The 14,990-nt window shown below is 43.3% G+C and overlaps 1 protein-coding gene across 1 annotated transcript in view; it reads left to right on the top strand.

Annotated features, from left to right (window-relative positions):
* The window catches only part of LOC124003491 (spondin-1-like), a 131,370-nt gene extending 116,788 nt beyond the window's left edge, over window positions 1-14,582 (top strand). The window contains exons 9-16 of the mRNA XM_046311778.1: window positions 2,782-2,922; window positions 3,860-3,935; window positions 4,528-4,710; window positions 6,223-6,393; window positions 8,090-8,257; window positions 9,172-9,333; window positions 10,095-10,379; window positions 13,214-14,582. Coding sequence (XP_046167734.1) covers window positions 2,782-2,922; window positions 3,860-3,935; window positions 4,528-4,710; window positions 6,223-6,393; window positions 8,090-8,257; window positions 9,172-9,333; window positions 10,095-10,379; window positions 13,214-13,383 — 1,356 coding nt within the window. The 3' untranslated portion in view covers window positions 13,384-14,582. The remainder of the gene's footprint in view (window positions 1-2,781; window positions 2,923-3,859; window positions 3,936-4,527; window positions 4,711-6,222; window positions 6,394-8,089; window positions 8,258-9,171; window positions 9,334-10,094; window positions 10,380-13,213) is intronic.
* Window positions 14,583-14,990: the final 408 nt, after the last annotated feature.

Genomic DNA, 14,990 nt, shown 5'->3' with positions numbered 1-14,990 from the left:
GTCTGTTATTCAAAGTGTTGTGTTTCTGTGATACTCAGAGGCTGATAATTTGACGATTGAGCCAGTCTGACATACCTGTATGACCTAAAATGGCCACAGATAAGGCCAATTTAGGTGATATGGGTGCTGGTGACAGACATTTAGCTCTCGTTCAAATTTCATCTAAAAGATGCGACTCTCGACTTGGTGTAGACATTGACTAGAATCTAAATATGTATTTACATTTTTTTTTTTTTTTTGAGTTATCGAGGCTGCCACGCCCACCAGAAGCCAAATCTGGGGTGGATCCACATCTATATATTTTCTGGGTACATAATGTACCCATGGGTACATAATCTACCTCTGTACCAAATGTTGGGCTTTTATTGCAAAGTTTACTATTGATTCCGGATTTACATCTTAGGTGTGCTCAACTAGTATACAAAATAGATATTTCAGGCATTTTAAGACTGAGATGTGTTACACTTATTATGGTATAGGGGACGGTTGCGTCCCACTTGGGAAAAAAACAGGGAAATTGCAGCGAGGCAAATTCAAATAATGATATAAAAATCATATTTAACTTTCATTAAATCACACATGTAAGATACTCAATTAAAGCTACACTCGTTGTGAATCCAGCCAACATGTCAGATTTTAAAAAGCTTTTTGGCGAAAGCATAAGAAGCTATTATCTGATAGGACAATGTCAACAAAGAGAGTAGCATATTTCAACCCTGCAGGCGCTAAACAAAACTCTGAAATAAAATATAAAACATGCATTACCTTTGACAAGCTTCTTTTGTTGGCACTCCAATATGTCCCATAAACATGACAATTGGTCCTTTTGTTCGATTAATTCCGTCCATATATATCCAAATGTACATTTATTTGATGCGTTTGATCCAGAAAAAAACAGCTGCCAAAAAATGCAACGTCACTACAAAACATTTCAAAAGTTGCCTATAAATTTTGCCAAAATATTTCAAACTACTTTTCTAATACAACTTTAGGTATTTTTAAACATTAATAATCTATCAAATTGTAGACGGGGCTATCTGTGTTCAATACAGGAAGTAAACAAACCATTCTCCTTCTTAAGTCTTGCTCAACTCTCAATAGTGTAACGTTGTTCTAGGATGTGCTTCTTCTTCATTGCACAAATGAATAACCTCAACCAAATTCCAATGACTGGTGACATCCAGTGGAAGCGGTAGGATACTGGTTCCTAAAAAATATCCCTTGGCAAAGACAACTTAGGGAACAGTCAGAGGCAAAAAAAAATCTGAACAGTTAGTCATTTGGGTTTTGCCTGCTACATAAGTTCTCTTATACTCACAGACATGATTCAAACAGTTTTAGAAACTTCAGAGTGTTTTCTATCCACATCTACTAATAATAGGCATATCTTATATTCCTGGAATGAGTAGCAGGAAGTTGAAATTGGGCACGCTATTTATCCAAAAGTGAAAATGCTGCCCCCTATACCTTAAGAGGTTTTAAAAGTCCAATAAAGCCATTTTTACCTCAATATCAAATCATTTCTGGGTAACAATGAAGTACTTTAAAATGGTTTAAAAAAATATAAAAAAATAGCTTCTTAGGAAAAGTGTTGGCCATAGATAGGCTTTTATTCTATATTTTGGTTAGGCCAGGGTGCGACTAGGGTGGGCATTCTATGTTCATTTTCTATGTTTTGGATTTCTGTGTTTGGCCGGGTGTGGTTCTCAATCAGAGGCAGCTGTCTATCGTTGTAGTGAGAACCATACTTAGGTAGCCTTTTCCCACCTCTGTGGTTTGGGTAGTTAATTTCTGTTTAGTGTGTTTTGCACCTGACTGAGCTGTTTCGGTTGTTCTTTTGTTGCTTGTTGTATAGTGTTCAGCTTTACCATTAAAATGACGAACACGTACCACCTTGTGCTTCCACCAACGGCCGTTACAAAAAGGAAATTTCTCAAGCAAGAATTTGACTGTCTGGGAGTGGTCCAAGTGGGGAGTGGAGGTTTGAAACTCTTTCTTATTGTTCTTAACTAATTTACTGCTAGATGATGTCACCATGGAAGACCAAAACTCCATCAAACCAAAACAGGCAGAACTTTCAGGCAGTCTTTTCAAACAGCTCTTACACTAAAATGGCGTGATCACAGTTTTCAACATTTTACAGTGTTATTAGTATGTGTGTGTGTGTGTGTATATATATATAATAAAACCTCCACAAATATCACATTTACCTAAGTATTCATACCATTTACTTTGTTGAAGCACCTTTGGCAGCGACTACGGCCTCGAGTCTTCTTGGGTGTGATGCTACAAACTTGGCACACCTGTATTTGGGGAGTTTCTCCCATTCTTCTCTGCGGTGTTGCTGCACAGCTATTTTCAGGTCTCTCCAGAGATGTTCAAGTCCAGGCTCTGGCTGGGCCACTCCAGGACATTCAGAGACGGTCCTTGAAGCTACTCCTGCATTGTCTTGGTCGTTGTTTGCTTAGGGTCGTTGTCCTGTTGGAAGGTGAACCTTGGCCCCAGTCTTAGGTCATGAGCGCTCTGGAGCAGGTTTTCATCAATATATGTACAGAGAAACTGGTCTGATATTTACACAGTTTAACACAGGCAAATCATATTTATGACTGCACTGGGCCTTTAATACCAACTCTGCACCTATACTAACTCCTATTAGAGTTATTGTTAGTACTGTTGTACTAACTCCCTTCCGTGGACCTATATTACCCTGTCTTACACTTACTCCTAGCCCAATGTCAATATTGTGTCACTCATAGTCCAACCTGTCTCGTACCATTCCAGTCTCCCAACAAGCCTACGATACCCCAGGAGAGGATCCGGCCCCTGACTAGCCTGGACCACCCCCAGAGTCCCTTCTACGACACTGAGGGAGGCCCCATCACAGCCTTGGCCCGGGTGTTGGTGGAAAGGATAGCCAGAAAGGTACCATCAGCTCCTGGCTCATTCATTCCGCTATCGTTGTCTGTGTCTGCTCCCTCTCGCTGAAGAAATGTGAATGTTCATGCAACATAACTCTCCTCACAGTCACTATACATGTAATGTTGCTTTGGATACATAGCTCTTTGAATGGGCAGTAGACTGACCCGGTGAATCCAGGTGAAAGCTATGATCCCTTATTGATGTAACTTGTTAAATCCACTGAAATCAGTGTAGTTGAAGGGGAGGAGACTGGTTGCAGAAGGATTTTTAAGCCTTGAGACAACTGAGACATGGATTGTGTATGTGTGCCATTCAAAGGGTGAATGGGCAAGACAAAAGATTGAAGTGCCTTTGAACAGGGTATGGTAGTAGGTGCCAGGAGCACCGGTTTGAGTGTGTCAAGAACTGCAACGCTGTTTCACGCTCAACAGTTTCCCGTGTGTATCAAGAATGGTCCACCACCCAAAGGACATCCAGCCAACTTGACACAACTGTGGGAAGCATTGGAGTCAATACGGTCCAGCATCCATGTGGAACGCTTTTGACACCTTGTACAGCCCATGCCCCAACGACTTGAGGCTGTTCTGAGAGCAAAAAGGAGGTGCAACTCAATATTAAGAAGGTGTTCCTAATGTTTTGTGCACTCAGCGTATATTGCCATAGTGATCATAGCAAGTCTTTGGAAAACACATAGAAAAATTACAATGTGTTTGTCTCCTTCCAATTGAAGCAAATAATTATTTGAAAAACAAATCTGTCTCTTTTAAACCAACAACCAGATGTCATATTGACCTAACCTCCATTTCACAGAAGATTGTCAAGAAAATAAATTACACATATTCGGGTGTTTACCCTTGTCTCCGATAAGAATGTGATATTAAATGGTAAATTGAGAATCTTGTCAGTGTTTGTGATGTTGAATCATGTTTCTTGTCCACAGGGAGAGCAGTGCAATATTGTCCCGGACACGGTGGACGATATCGTGGCAGATATTGGCCAGGAGGAGAAGGAGGAAGGTGTGGAAGCACTTTATTTCAACCAATTTGGGATGTTCAATTTAAAAGCCACAAGCTCCAGCTGCTGGACTTGCTTTGCCTGAATCCGTGTTTAAACTTCCAGATGTCTGTCTGCTGAACACCATCAACACTGCTAGCAGGAGAAATTAACCTGTGGAGTTTGTTTCTAACCACACTCTGCAGTTAACGTCCAATTCTACCTTTGAACCGGGTTCTCTCTAACCTCTTTCTGTTGAGGGCAACACGGTCTGTTTCCTTAACAGGAAGGTCTCTAGAACATTACAATACACGTACTGTACAGTAACTTTACACTGTGGTTAGAGCAAGACCTGAACTGTATGAACTTGCATTGACCTTTTTAGTCAGTTAGGCGCATTAGTCCATATCTATACAGCACCAGCACATTCTAAAGTAGTGAAAATATAGGCTTATAAACAAGAAAATTGAGTATTGATACCCCCCCCCATCCCCATTTACATGATCTCATTAGAATATGACAAGATAGTGACATTTAACCAATGCAGTTATTGTCAGACAAGCTGACCAAGAGGACTTGTCAATGCATTGTCTAATAGAGTATTTCCTCCTCCAGACGACACTCCAGAGACGTGCATCTACTCCAACTGGTCTCCGTGGTCAGCCTGCAGCTCAGCCAGCTGTGACAAGGGCCGGAGGATGAGACAGAGGATGCTGAAGGCCCAGCTGGACCTCAGTGTGCCCTGCCCTCACACGCAGGACTTCAAAACCTGCATGGGGCCCGGCTGCAGCGAGGAGGGTGAGGACTAAGGACAGTGTCACAGGCCTGTTTCTCATTCATAGCACTAATGCATGCAATCACTGGTATGAGTCAGCTGACAATGTCGCCTCCGCTTAGACATGAATACAGTTGTTTGCCTGCCTGATAACAATTGGGTGAAACGTCTATGAATTTTTGAGAATTGAAATCCAACAGTTTTGTCTCATTCAGAACATGTTGTTCCATCTCCAATGGCTGTAAAAGAGCTTCCAAAAATTGGAAAAAGACAGTAAATGATATGTTATTGTTTTTAAAGCAGGTCATAAAGAAGAGGTTGTTGGCTAAAGGTTTGTCTGCTGCTGTGCAGGCTGAGCTGGTGAGCCCTGTGTAGTCGTGTACCTGTCATATTGACTAAAGACAGCCATATCCATATCCATGTATGGGAACAGGGATTAGGGTTGAAATGGTGTCACGATCCACCAATTTACTAGCCAAGCACGAGAAAATACATTGTTGCCATTGTTTTCCCTTTCCCGGTTTACATGCTACATATGATGCACAATTAATACAGTTTTGTTGTTGGCATTCAAATACAACATGTAAAGATGGAACTTTGGAGCCTCATCAAGTCCCACAACCAGGTAAAGATCCAAAGACAGGAATATGATATTCCACAAAAGCTTATTCTTCCTGTAAACAAGACAGATCTGATGGCTGTTCTATTCAGTCAGATTGACATCAACTTTGTTTCTCAGGAACTAACTGGTCCTTTGTCCAATTCTCATCAAAGTTGTCAATTTAGTCCACCATGCCAAAAGGCACATGATCAGTCATGCAGAGTTGTTTGTCATTCCTCCCTTTCTCTCTACTCGTGCCCCAAATCTCAGCTTTGTCAGGGCTTGATAAAGTGTGTTTGAATTGTTCAAGGCTATTGTTTCCCTCCAACACACACTATCGATTAATAGGACCGGCAGCGTATGCTTTTCTTCCTGCACGTCACTCCTTTCCTTTCTTGTATCGCTCTGTTAATGTCTGTGGTTGATTGATATTCCTGAAGCTGGACGTGGCCCCTGGGGGCCTCATCAGGTCCACATTTATTTACAGCTCTTATTAATGATCCACTTAGCTCTGCTTTATTAAGCTACACTCACAGCTGCTTCCAATCCGCAGGCAGGCAGTGGGATGGACCAGATGAAAGAGAAATCCATGGAAAGTTCCCCAAAGTTTATCCATCCTCTACGAATTTTGTTTTTGTTTACATGCTCTGTTCCCAGATAATTGGAGAGAGCGGAGTAAGATTAGGTAGGACTAAATCAAATATTTTAGGGTGTGTTACTTGTTACCAGAGGAAGGTGCAGGTGTAATTCAGCTGTCAGCTAGTATTGATGGAATGAATGGACAGAGCTGTTGCATGTTATGGCATGTTAATTACCCTGCTCGTTTTCTCTAGCCTGGTTAAATCAGACTGAATCCTGCACTCACCATTACACAATGGTGACCACAGCCTCCAGTATGGTTTAACCATGCTTGTCTATGCCTCGTCATTCCCAGAAGCGTCTACCTGTATGATGTCAGAGTGGATCAACTGGTCTCCATGCAGTGTGTCCTGTGGGATGGGGATGAGGTCTCGGGAGCGCTACATCAAACAGTTCCCGGAGGATGGATCCATCTGCTCTCTGAACACTGAGGAGACGGAGAAGTGTGTGGTCAACGACGACTGCTGTGAGTCTCACTGAAACATGGGGGTACAAGTCTTTGACATTAGGATCATATTGTGGGTTCAGGCCTTCTGTGTTAAAAGCTAGAATCCTTAGTTTATGTTGCCCACCCAATCAAAGGATCAGAGAATTAATCTAGTACTGAAAGCATAAGGTACAGCTAGCTAGCACTGCAGTGCATAAAATGCGGTGAGTAGTTGACTCGAAGGAGAAAGACAATAGCTGAATAGTTTTCAACAAATTAATTCCTTCAAAAATGACGGAGAAGAAAAAGAAAGTGTCATTTTTTTAGCTAGCAAATGTAGCTGCCTAGTTTAGTTACTCAAACGCCTGGCTCAAACCGAGGGATGCTATGTTAGCTAGCTGGCTATGACTATCCAACACAACACTGAAACTCTTCCAAGTCAAGGTAAGCTTTTGGTTTTATTAAATAATTGCCAAAGCACCCTGCCGGAATAACTGCTTACTGACTATACACTGTAACACAGTGGGGAAATGGCTGCCTAAATATGATCCCCAATCAGAGACAACGATAAACAGCTGCCTCTGATTGGGAACCATATCAGGCCAACATAAAAAAAAACAATAACCTAGATAGGAACACCTGCCCTAGTCACACCCCGACCTAACCAAAAGAGAGAATAAAAAGTCTCTCTTATGGTCAAGGCATGACAGACCACAGGTCTGGCCATGGAGCTGGGTAGAACGCTGTGCCTGGACTGGGCATTGGCACAGAGGAAGGCTCTGGCCATGGAGCTGAGTTGGCCGCCGTGCCTGGACATCAGCGCTGAGGAAGACTCTGGCCTTGGCGCGGGACTGGACGCCGTGCCTGGACTGGGCACCGGCGCAGAGGAAGGCTCCTGCCATGGAGCGGGACTGGCCGCTGTGCCTGGGCTGGGCACCGGTGCAGAGGGAGGCTCCTGCCATGGAGCTGAGTTAGCCTCCGTGCCTGGACTGGGCATCGGCGCAGAGGAAGGCTCCGGCCTTGGCGCGGGACTGGACGCCGTGCCTGGACTAGGTACCGGCGCAGATGGAGGCTCCTGCCATTGAGCGGGACTGGACGCAGTGCCTGGACTGGGCCCCGGCGCAGAATAAGGCTCCAGCCTGTGGACCGTCGTAGGAGGTTCCGGACTGTGGACCATCGTAGGAGGCTCCGCTGAACGCCGCCCGAACAAGGAGTGGCACCAACTTCGGCGGAAGTCGTGACAAACACATTTGGTGTGTCATCATAGTGGTCTCTGACTTGTGGTCAGACTCGCTCAGGTGGAACAAACTTAAACTTGAGCCTTTTTTCATTGCTGATTTGAATGTCATTGAGAAAACAGAGACGTGTCAAAGTCCTTTATGACCGTATGTACCTCTGTGATGAATGGTTAGTGCCCTTTGTATAGCCATGTGCATAATGGTCATGTGAGGTGAAATGTGTAAATATTTTGGCATGTTTGACCTGATAAAGATCCTTGTGTATGGAAACATTGTCATTAAAGGTGGTAATTGCGCGCATATTCAGTGTGCGGGCCTTTCTGTTCTTTTGAATTGTACTTCCTTAGCCCTGTTGCTATATGCCAACAGGCTTATTCAGTCAGTGTGTTAATGAAACCAAGTTTCTCAAGTAATGTTAATAACAGTAATCGCAAGCCGCCATAACAAAGAACCATCCCATTGTATGGGCGTGTATCTGTCCCTGTCCCTTCCATTAGCCCCCAGTAGCTGTGTGGTGACGGAGTGGGGTGAGTGGGATCCCTGCAGCACCACCTGTGGGCTGGGCATGAAGCAACGTGAGCGCATGGTGAAGATGCCCCCCTCGGATGGTTCCATGTGCAAAGTGGAGGTGGCAGAGGTGGAGAAATGCATGATGCCTGAGTGCCGTGAGTAACGCCCCCCACACCCACTCAACACCTGCCTCATCCCCAGGTCCCGGGCTGCAGGCCAGAGACACTACATCTAAAAGCACTGTGACAGGCAGCCTTGTTCAGCCATCTGCCAAGGGGCATCTGTAGTTTTTATGTATCTCGATCCAACAGGCTAGGTACACACTAAAATTGACAGAATATCTCAGAGGAGAGAAGGCATGAAAATACACTCAGTTTACAAAACGTTAAGGACACCTGCTCTTTCCATGACATACACTGACCAGGTGAATCCAGGTGAAAGCTACATTACAGTATGATCCCTTATTGATGTCACTTGTTAAAACCACTTCAATCAGTGTAGATGAAGAGGTGGAGACCAGTTAAAAAATATATTTTTAAGCCTTAAGACAATAGAGAGATTGTGTATGTGTGCCATTCAGAGGGTGAATGGGCAAGATAAAATATTTAAGTGCCTTTAAACGGGGTATGGTAGTAGCTGCCAGGCGCACCAGTTTGTGTCAAGAACTGCAACGCTGCTGGGTTTCTCACGCTCAAAAGTTTCCCTGTGTGTAAGAATGGTCCACCACCCAAAGGACATCCAGTGAAGCATTGGTGTCAAAATGGGACAGCATCCCTGTGGAACGCTTTCGACTCCTTGTAGAGTCCATTTCCTGAATAATTGAGGCTGTTCTGAGGGTGAAAGGGGGAGGGGAGGAGTATTAGGAAGGTGTCCTTAATGTTTTGTACATCCAGTGTATAGTCACCCAATAAAATAATGTTAAGTCTCAGGTATGAAAAACAGCAGATGAAGGTAGCAGAAATGAAATGTATGTTGAAACTACCGAACAGCAGTTGATCTGAAGAGCAGGGGACATTATGTAATTATGTGCAGACTGACAGTCCCATGCTTGGTTTATCTATCCCTGCAGACTCTATCCCGTGTATGCTGTCTCCGTGGTCCGACTGGAGCGACTGCAGTGTGACATGCGGGAAGGGTGTGCGTACACGCCAGCGCATGCTCAAGTCTCCAGACTTGGGGGAGTGTACTGAGGAGCTGGAACAGGTGGAGCGGTGTATGCAGCCGGAGTGTCGTAAGTGTCACCATCAGATGTTGCCATGCTGTTTACCACTACCATCAACTCCAAAACAGAGTGTGATCACTAGAAACTAATATTTCAAATTCATTTGTTTGTTTGTTTGTTTGTTTGTTTTAGCACTGTCATAGCCTGGTCCCAGATTGTATAGCTGAGTCCTATGGTTTGTTTTGCATAGCAATAGCCTGTGTGTTGCCAAAAAGGTGTTGAGACTTAGGCTCACAGACAGACATAGTGGAAGTCAGACACCAGGCAGATTTCCGTCATGGAGGATTTGACATCTTCCGTCTCCTTGTACTTTGACATTTTAAGCGGAGCTCCATTATTTATATTCTAATCGGGTTCCTTGCAAAGTAAAAAAACAAATGTTCTGCAACAAATACAGTCAGATTATTCCATGAATGATGCAGTCAAATGTGAAAATGGATTATGGAAAGAATTATTGAAACGAGAGTTTTCTGGCTAATATAACATATGAAAAGATGAGCATTTAGTCCTTATCAATTAACATTTATTTTTGTTCCTCTGGTTGAAATGAAAACCATACCAGTCCCCTACTGGACAATATAATCCCTCAGCGTCGGGTTGACTTGCAATAATAACACACAGCTAAGTTTGTCACTTAAATTAAGGATTTTATCATTGTCAGTTAAGTAAGTAGTTGTCCAATGAGGATGAATAGAGACATTAGCAAGTAGCTTTTCACTCAACCTTTCAATACCCCCCCCCCCCCCAACCTCTTTCCTATCTCTCCCCAGCTACGGACTGCATGGTATCAGAGTGGACGGAGTGGTCTGAGTGTAATAAGTCCTGCGGTAAAGGCCACACCATCAGGACGCGCATGGTGAAGCTGGAGCCCCAGTCTGGAGGGGAGCCTTGCCCCGAGACGGTCCAGAGGAAGAAGTGTAAGATCAGGAAGTGCAAAAGGGGCTCCAGGGCCAGCGAGGAGAGGAAGAGGCGGCGGGGGGGAGAGGTGGGCGTTGGGAAAGAGAAGAGAAGGGGCAAACAGCAAGAACGAGATGCAGCAGTGGAGGAACAGCCCGGTCAGTCATCATCACCTTTATATATACTGTATATAGTGCCTTGCAAAAGTATTCATCCCCTTGGCGTTTTTCATATTTGGTTGCATTACAACTTGTATTTTATTTGGATTCCATGTAATGGGACATGCTACACAAAATAGTCCTAATTGGTGAAGCAAAATGGAAAAAATTAATTCTAAAAAATAAAGTGGTGCGTGCATTTGTATTCACCCGCTTTGCTGTGAAGCCCCTAAATAAGATCTGGTGCGACCAATTACCTTCAGAAGTCACATAATTAGTTAGATTATGCACAGGTGGACTTTATTTAAGTGTCACATGATCTCAGTATATATACACACCTGTTCTGAAAGGCCCCACCACAAAGCAAGGGGCACCACCAAGCAAGTGGTACCATGACGACCAAGGAACTCTCCAAACAGGTCAGCGACAAAGTTGTGGAGAAGTACAGATCAGGGTTGGGTTATAAAAAAAATCTATACGAAACTTTGAAGATCCAACGGAGCACCATTAAATCCATTAAAAAAATAAAAATAAAAAACTCACGGGCCAGGCAAGGAGTGCATTAATCAGAGGCAACAAAGAGCCTAAAGATAACCCTGAAGGAGCTGCAAAGCTCAACAGCGGAGATTGGAGTATCTGTCCATAGGACCACTTTAAGCCGCACACTCCACAGAGCTGGGCTTTACAGAATAGTGGCTGGGAAAAAAAACATTGTTTAAAGATACTCTGGTCCGATGAGACTAAAATTTAGCTTTTTGGCCACCAAGGAAAACGCTATGTCTGGCGCAAACCCAACACCTCTCATCACCCCAAGGTCACCATCCCCACGGTGAAGCATAGTGGTGGCAGAATCATGCTGTGGGGATGTTTTTCATCAGCAGGGACTGGGAAACTGGTCAGAATGAAGGAATGATGTATGGCGCTAAATACAGGGAAATTCTTGAGGGCAACCTGTTTCAGTCTTCCAGAGATTTGAGACCGGGACTGAGGTTCACCTTCCAGCAGGACAATGACCCTAAGCATACTGCTAAAGCAACACTCGAGTGGTTTAAGGGGAAACATTTAAATGTCTTGGAATGGCCTAGTCAAAGTCCAGACCTCATTCCAATTGAGAATCTGTCGTATGACTTAAAGACTGCTATACACCAGCGGAACCCATCCAACTTGGAAGGAGCTGGAGCAGTTTTGACTTGATGAATGGACAGAAATCCCAGTGGCTAGATGGGCCAAGCTTACAGAGACATACCCCAAGAGACTTGCAGCTGTAATTGCTGCAAAAGGTGTCTCTACAAAGTATTGACCTTTTTTTGTGTGTGGGGGGTGAAAAGTTATGCATGCTCAAGTTTTCTGTTTTTTAAATCTTATTTCTTGTTTGTTTCACAAAAATATATATGTTGCATCTTCAAAGTGGTAGGCATGTTGTGTAAATCAAATGATACAAACCCCCCAAAAATCTATTTCAATTCCAGATTGTAATGCAACAATCCTGCCAAGGAGGGTGAATACTTTCGCAAGCCACTGTATATACCTTTGTTATTATCATCTTCATCACTGTCTTCATCATTATCATTGTTTTCATCAATACCATCTTCACCTCTATTGTCATTTCCACTTTCAGCCATGATCCACATTTGGATTAATGTCATTGTCAAGCTTGATTCATGATTTATACACCACCTTGATGTATCCTTTATATCCCAAATATAAAGGGCAAAACATTCATAGGGCAAGTCATTGACGATGATTTCACAGTCACTCATCATTAATTCCCACTGAGATATCCGTTGTAGCTCTGAATGTAAATAGACATATCTCAGTCAAGGGGCCCATGCAGCCCACTCTCAATCGCCCCGCCCAATGCTTGAGAGGATCCCTCCTCCTCCCTCCCTCTCTGCCTTGCCAGCTGGGTGCAGTGTGATTGCTGTGTTAGAGTGGCTACACTCAATGCTGATCAGCCCTGTCAGGGTGATACAGTGACTAGTCCAGCTCACAGATGGCCGTCCTGATGAGCAGGTAGAGGCCAAATAGTCAGGGTGGGCTTTGGACTGCTGCCTCCCAACAGAGACAGGGACAGGCCTCTAACCTGGGGCTAATGAGCTGTAGACAGTGAAAAATACCCCCACCGTGGTATATCCTCTAGGGTTGCTAGGCAGCATTACCCCCCCAGCACTTACCATGCATAATCAGTAATAATGGGAAATGGAGGCCGGACAGGGACTCCTTGTTCTTACACTGTCAATTTATGACAGATCAATCCCTTATGAATGATGATGATTGGTCAAGCAATGGAGGCTTGAACATTGCACATTTGATAGGTCTCACTTGTGATCACTCACATTGAAGTTGATGTTCACTTTATTTGATTCAAATCTCTATTGTGGATGTAAATTGCATGTTATAGAAGAGTTCAGACACTTTTTCTTTGCGATTTCACTTGGTTTGGAGCAACTTACCCCCATCAGCGGAACACTTCCTCGTGCTCGTTCTGCAGTGCCAGGGCTTGGATAAAATATGAACAAAAGCTAAAAAATATTTTAAAAATACACCAACGCTCTCAGTATAGTGATGCATGTCTGCAGACTTTATCTGTAACTTTCCATTTTGGACCGACTTTTGGAAACCCTGCTGTACACTATATTTGCTTGTTTTTTCACAAACTTTAATTAGGCAAACTATTCGAATTTTAGCAACCAGGAAATGGCGCAATTATTTCTGCATAGTGAGTCTTTAACTGATATGCCATATTCAATTAGTATATTACTAAACGGGATGGATTTGGCAAACTAAAGAATCATCTGAAACACTCCTCTCATGTCATTGACTTGTTCCCACAGGTTGCAAGATGAGGCCCTGGTCCAGTTGGACAGACTGTACCAAACACTGCGGCGGGGGGATCCAGGAGCGCTTCATGACGGTGAAGAAGAGAGCTAAGAACACCCCGGCACAGGTCACCAGCTGCAAGGACAGGAAAGAGATCCGCGCCTGTAAAGTCCATCCCTGCTAGGGGGCGCTGCTGTTTATCTGTGTTTCTCTGTGATATTATACAATGCACTCTGTTAGGGTTGGGGGGAGGAAGGAGAAGCAGACTCAGTCAGTGTTGATTTAGCCAAGGTTGGCAGTCGGTGTGGTGGAGACAGTCCACCTGTGTATTGGATGGAGATAAGAGATGCTCCAGAGATGCCATTACTGTAAGCATTTAGTGGATCACTGGGCTGAGGACGAGACCAGCGTCAGTCATTAGTCTTCTAGTAGCCTCATCACTCAGCAGGCCTATGTATTACTATGTAACCAACACTATACAGTACACCACAACTTCACAACCACACACAATACAACACGTTTTTTTAACAATGATATTTTTGTCTTTATACTACCGTTGTATTGGCTTCACTAGCTAGCAGTGATGACACACTTTCACTCTTGCATGTCTAACGTTTCTCAGTCGGAAGACTTCACTTCACTGGTTGTGGCCCTAGACTTTAATCTGTTTAAAAAGGGCAGTTGCAAATCTTCGAGTCGCATTAGCCCAGGCCTCTAGCCTAGGGCGTCACAAGGAATTAGCTTTTGTCATTTTCTTCCTGCCCCAAATGTTTTTATCCGGGTCACTCCAGCATTCCTGTATCATTAAGGCAGGTCTCCAAACATCACTGCCCTGTTGATTTGGGCATAATAACCCTGTTGTATGAACCACAATACTCCATACAGTTTGTACAAAGTAGCTCTGTGACAGTGACTTTTTCAAAAATAAGTGTTGATTGTAATGAAACGTTATTAAATGAAAATACCAACCAAGTAATTTATATAAAAAAAATATTGTATCCTGTGGTTAGTTTGTTAATTTGACAATTGTATTCCAAAACAAAGCACAGGTGAACAATCATTCCAGGTTTTTGTATGCCTCAAATAGATTATTATTTTCAAGACAAGAATCTGTAGTGACTTTTTATTCCATTGTAATACATGTAGAGGCTTAAACATAGAGATGCCTCATTGAGAGGGCAGCGATTGTGTGCATCATTAGATATTGTGTTCTTTTTGTTGTGTATTTTGATAAAAATGTCAGCCAAGTCTTGCCAAAATCATTTTTAGATGTTCTCGCTCTCTTGTTTTCTGTCCTCTCTCTTTCTTTTTTTGCCTCTACACCATATCACACCATATTTTGGAATAAATAACCTTTACAATAAAAGTACATGTGAGAAATAATTCTGAATGTATTTTTGCTCATGTCACACTTTCTTTTGACAGAGCATGTATTGTACTTTCAAAGTCTGCCTTGACTGTAGGCACAATGTGAATCCACTAGGTGGCGACCATGAAAAGGACATTGAGAGGAAGAAGGACCTTGCAACTTAGCCAATTGTCTGAAATGACCTAGCTCAATCATACAGCACTTGTATGTTATTGTAAAAGCCATTGTTTCATATTGCTCTCAATGAGATAGTCATTAACTTTGACAGTGAGTACCCAGCTCGAGGGTTCGAGAGATGAACTACCTCCCAGCTGCACTGTATAAGATCAACCAACAGGGAGAGAAAGAGCACTGTTTATTTATAAATGTTCTTCTGCCACTGTCAAATCAGCCATGTGCCTCAGTTACTGCTCAACCACAGG

Source organism: Oncorhynchus gorbuscha, linkage group LG02 (genome assembly GCF_021184085.1).
Source record: "Oncorhynchus gorbuscha isolate QuinsamMale2020 ecotype Even-year linkage group LG02, OgorEven_v1.0, whole genome shotgun sequence".
NCBI lineage: Eukaryota > Metazoa > Chordata > Actinopteri > Salmoniformes > Salmonidae > Oncorhynchus > Oncorhynchus gorbuscha.
Note: the sequence above shows the minus strand (reverse complement) of the source record. Positions and strands in the feature narration are given on the sequence as shown.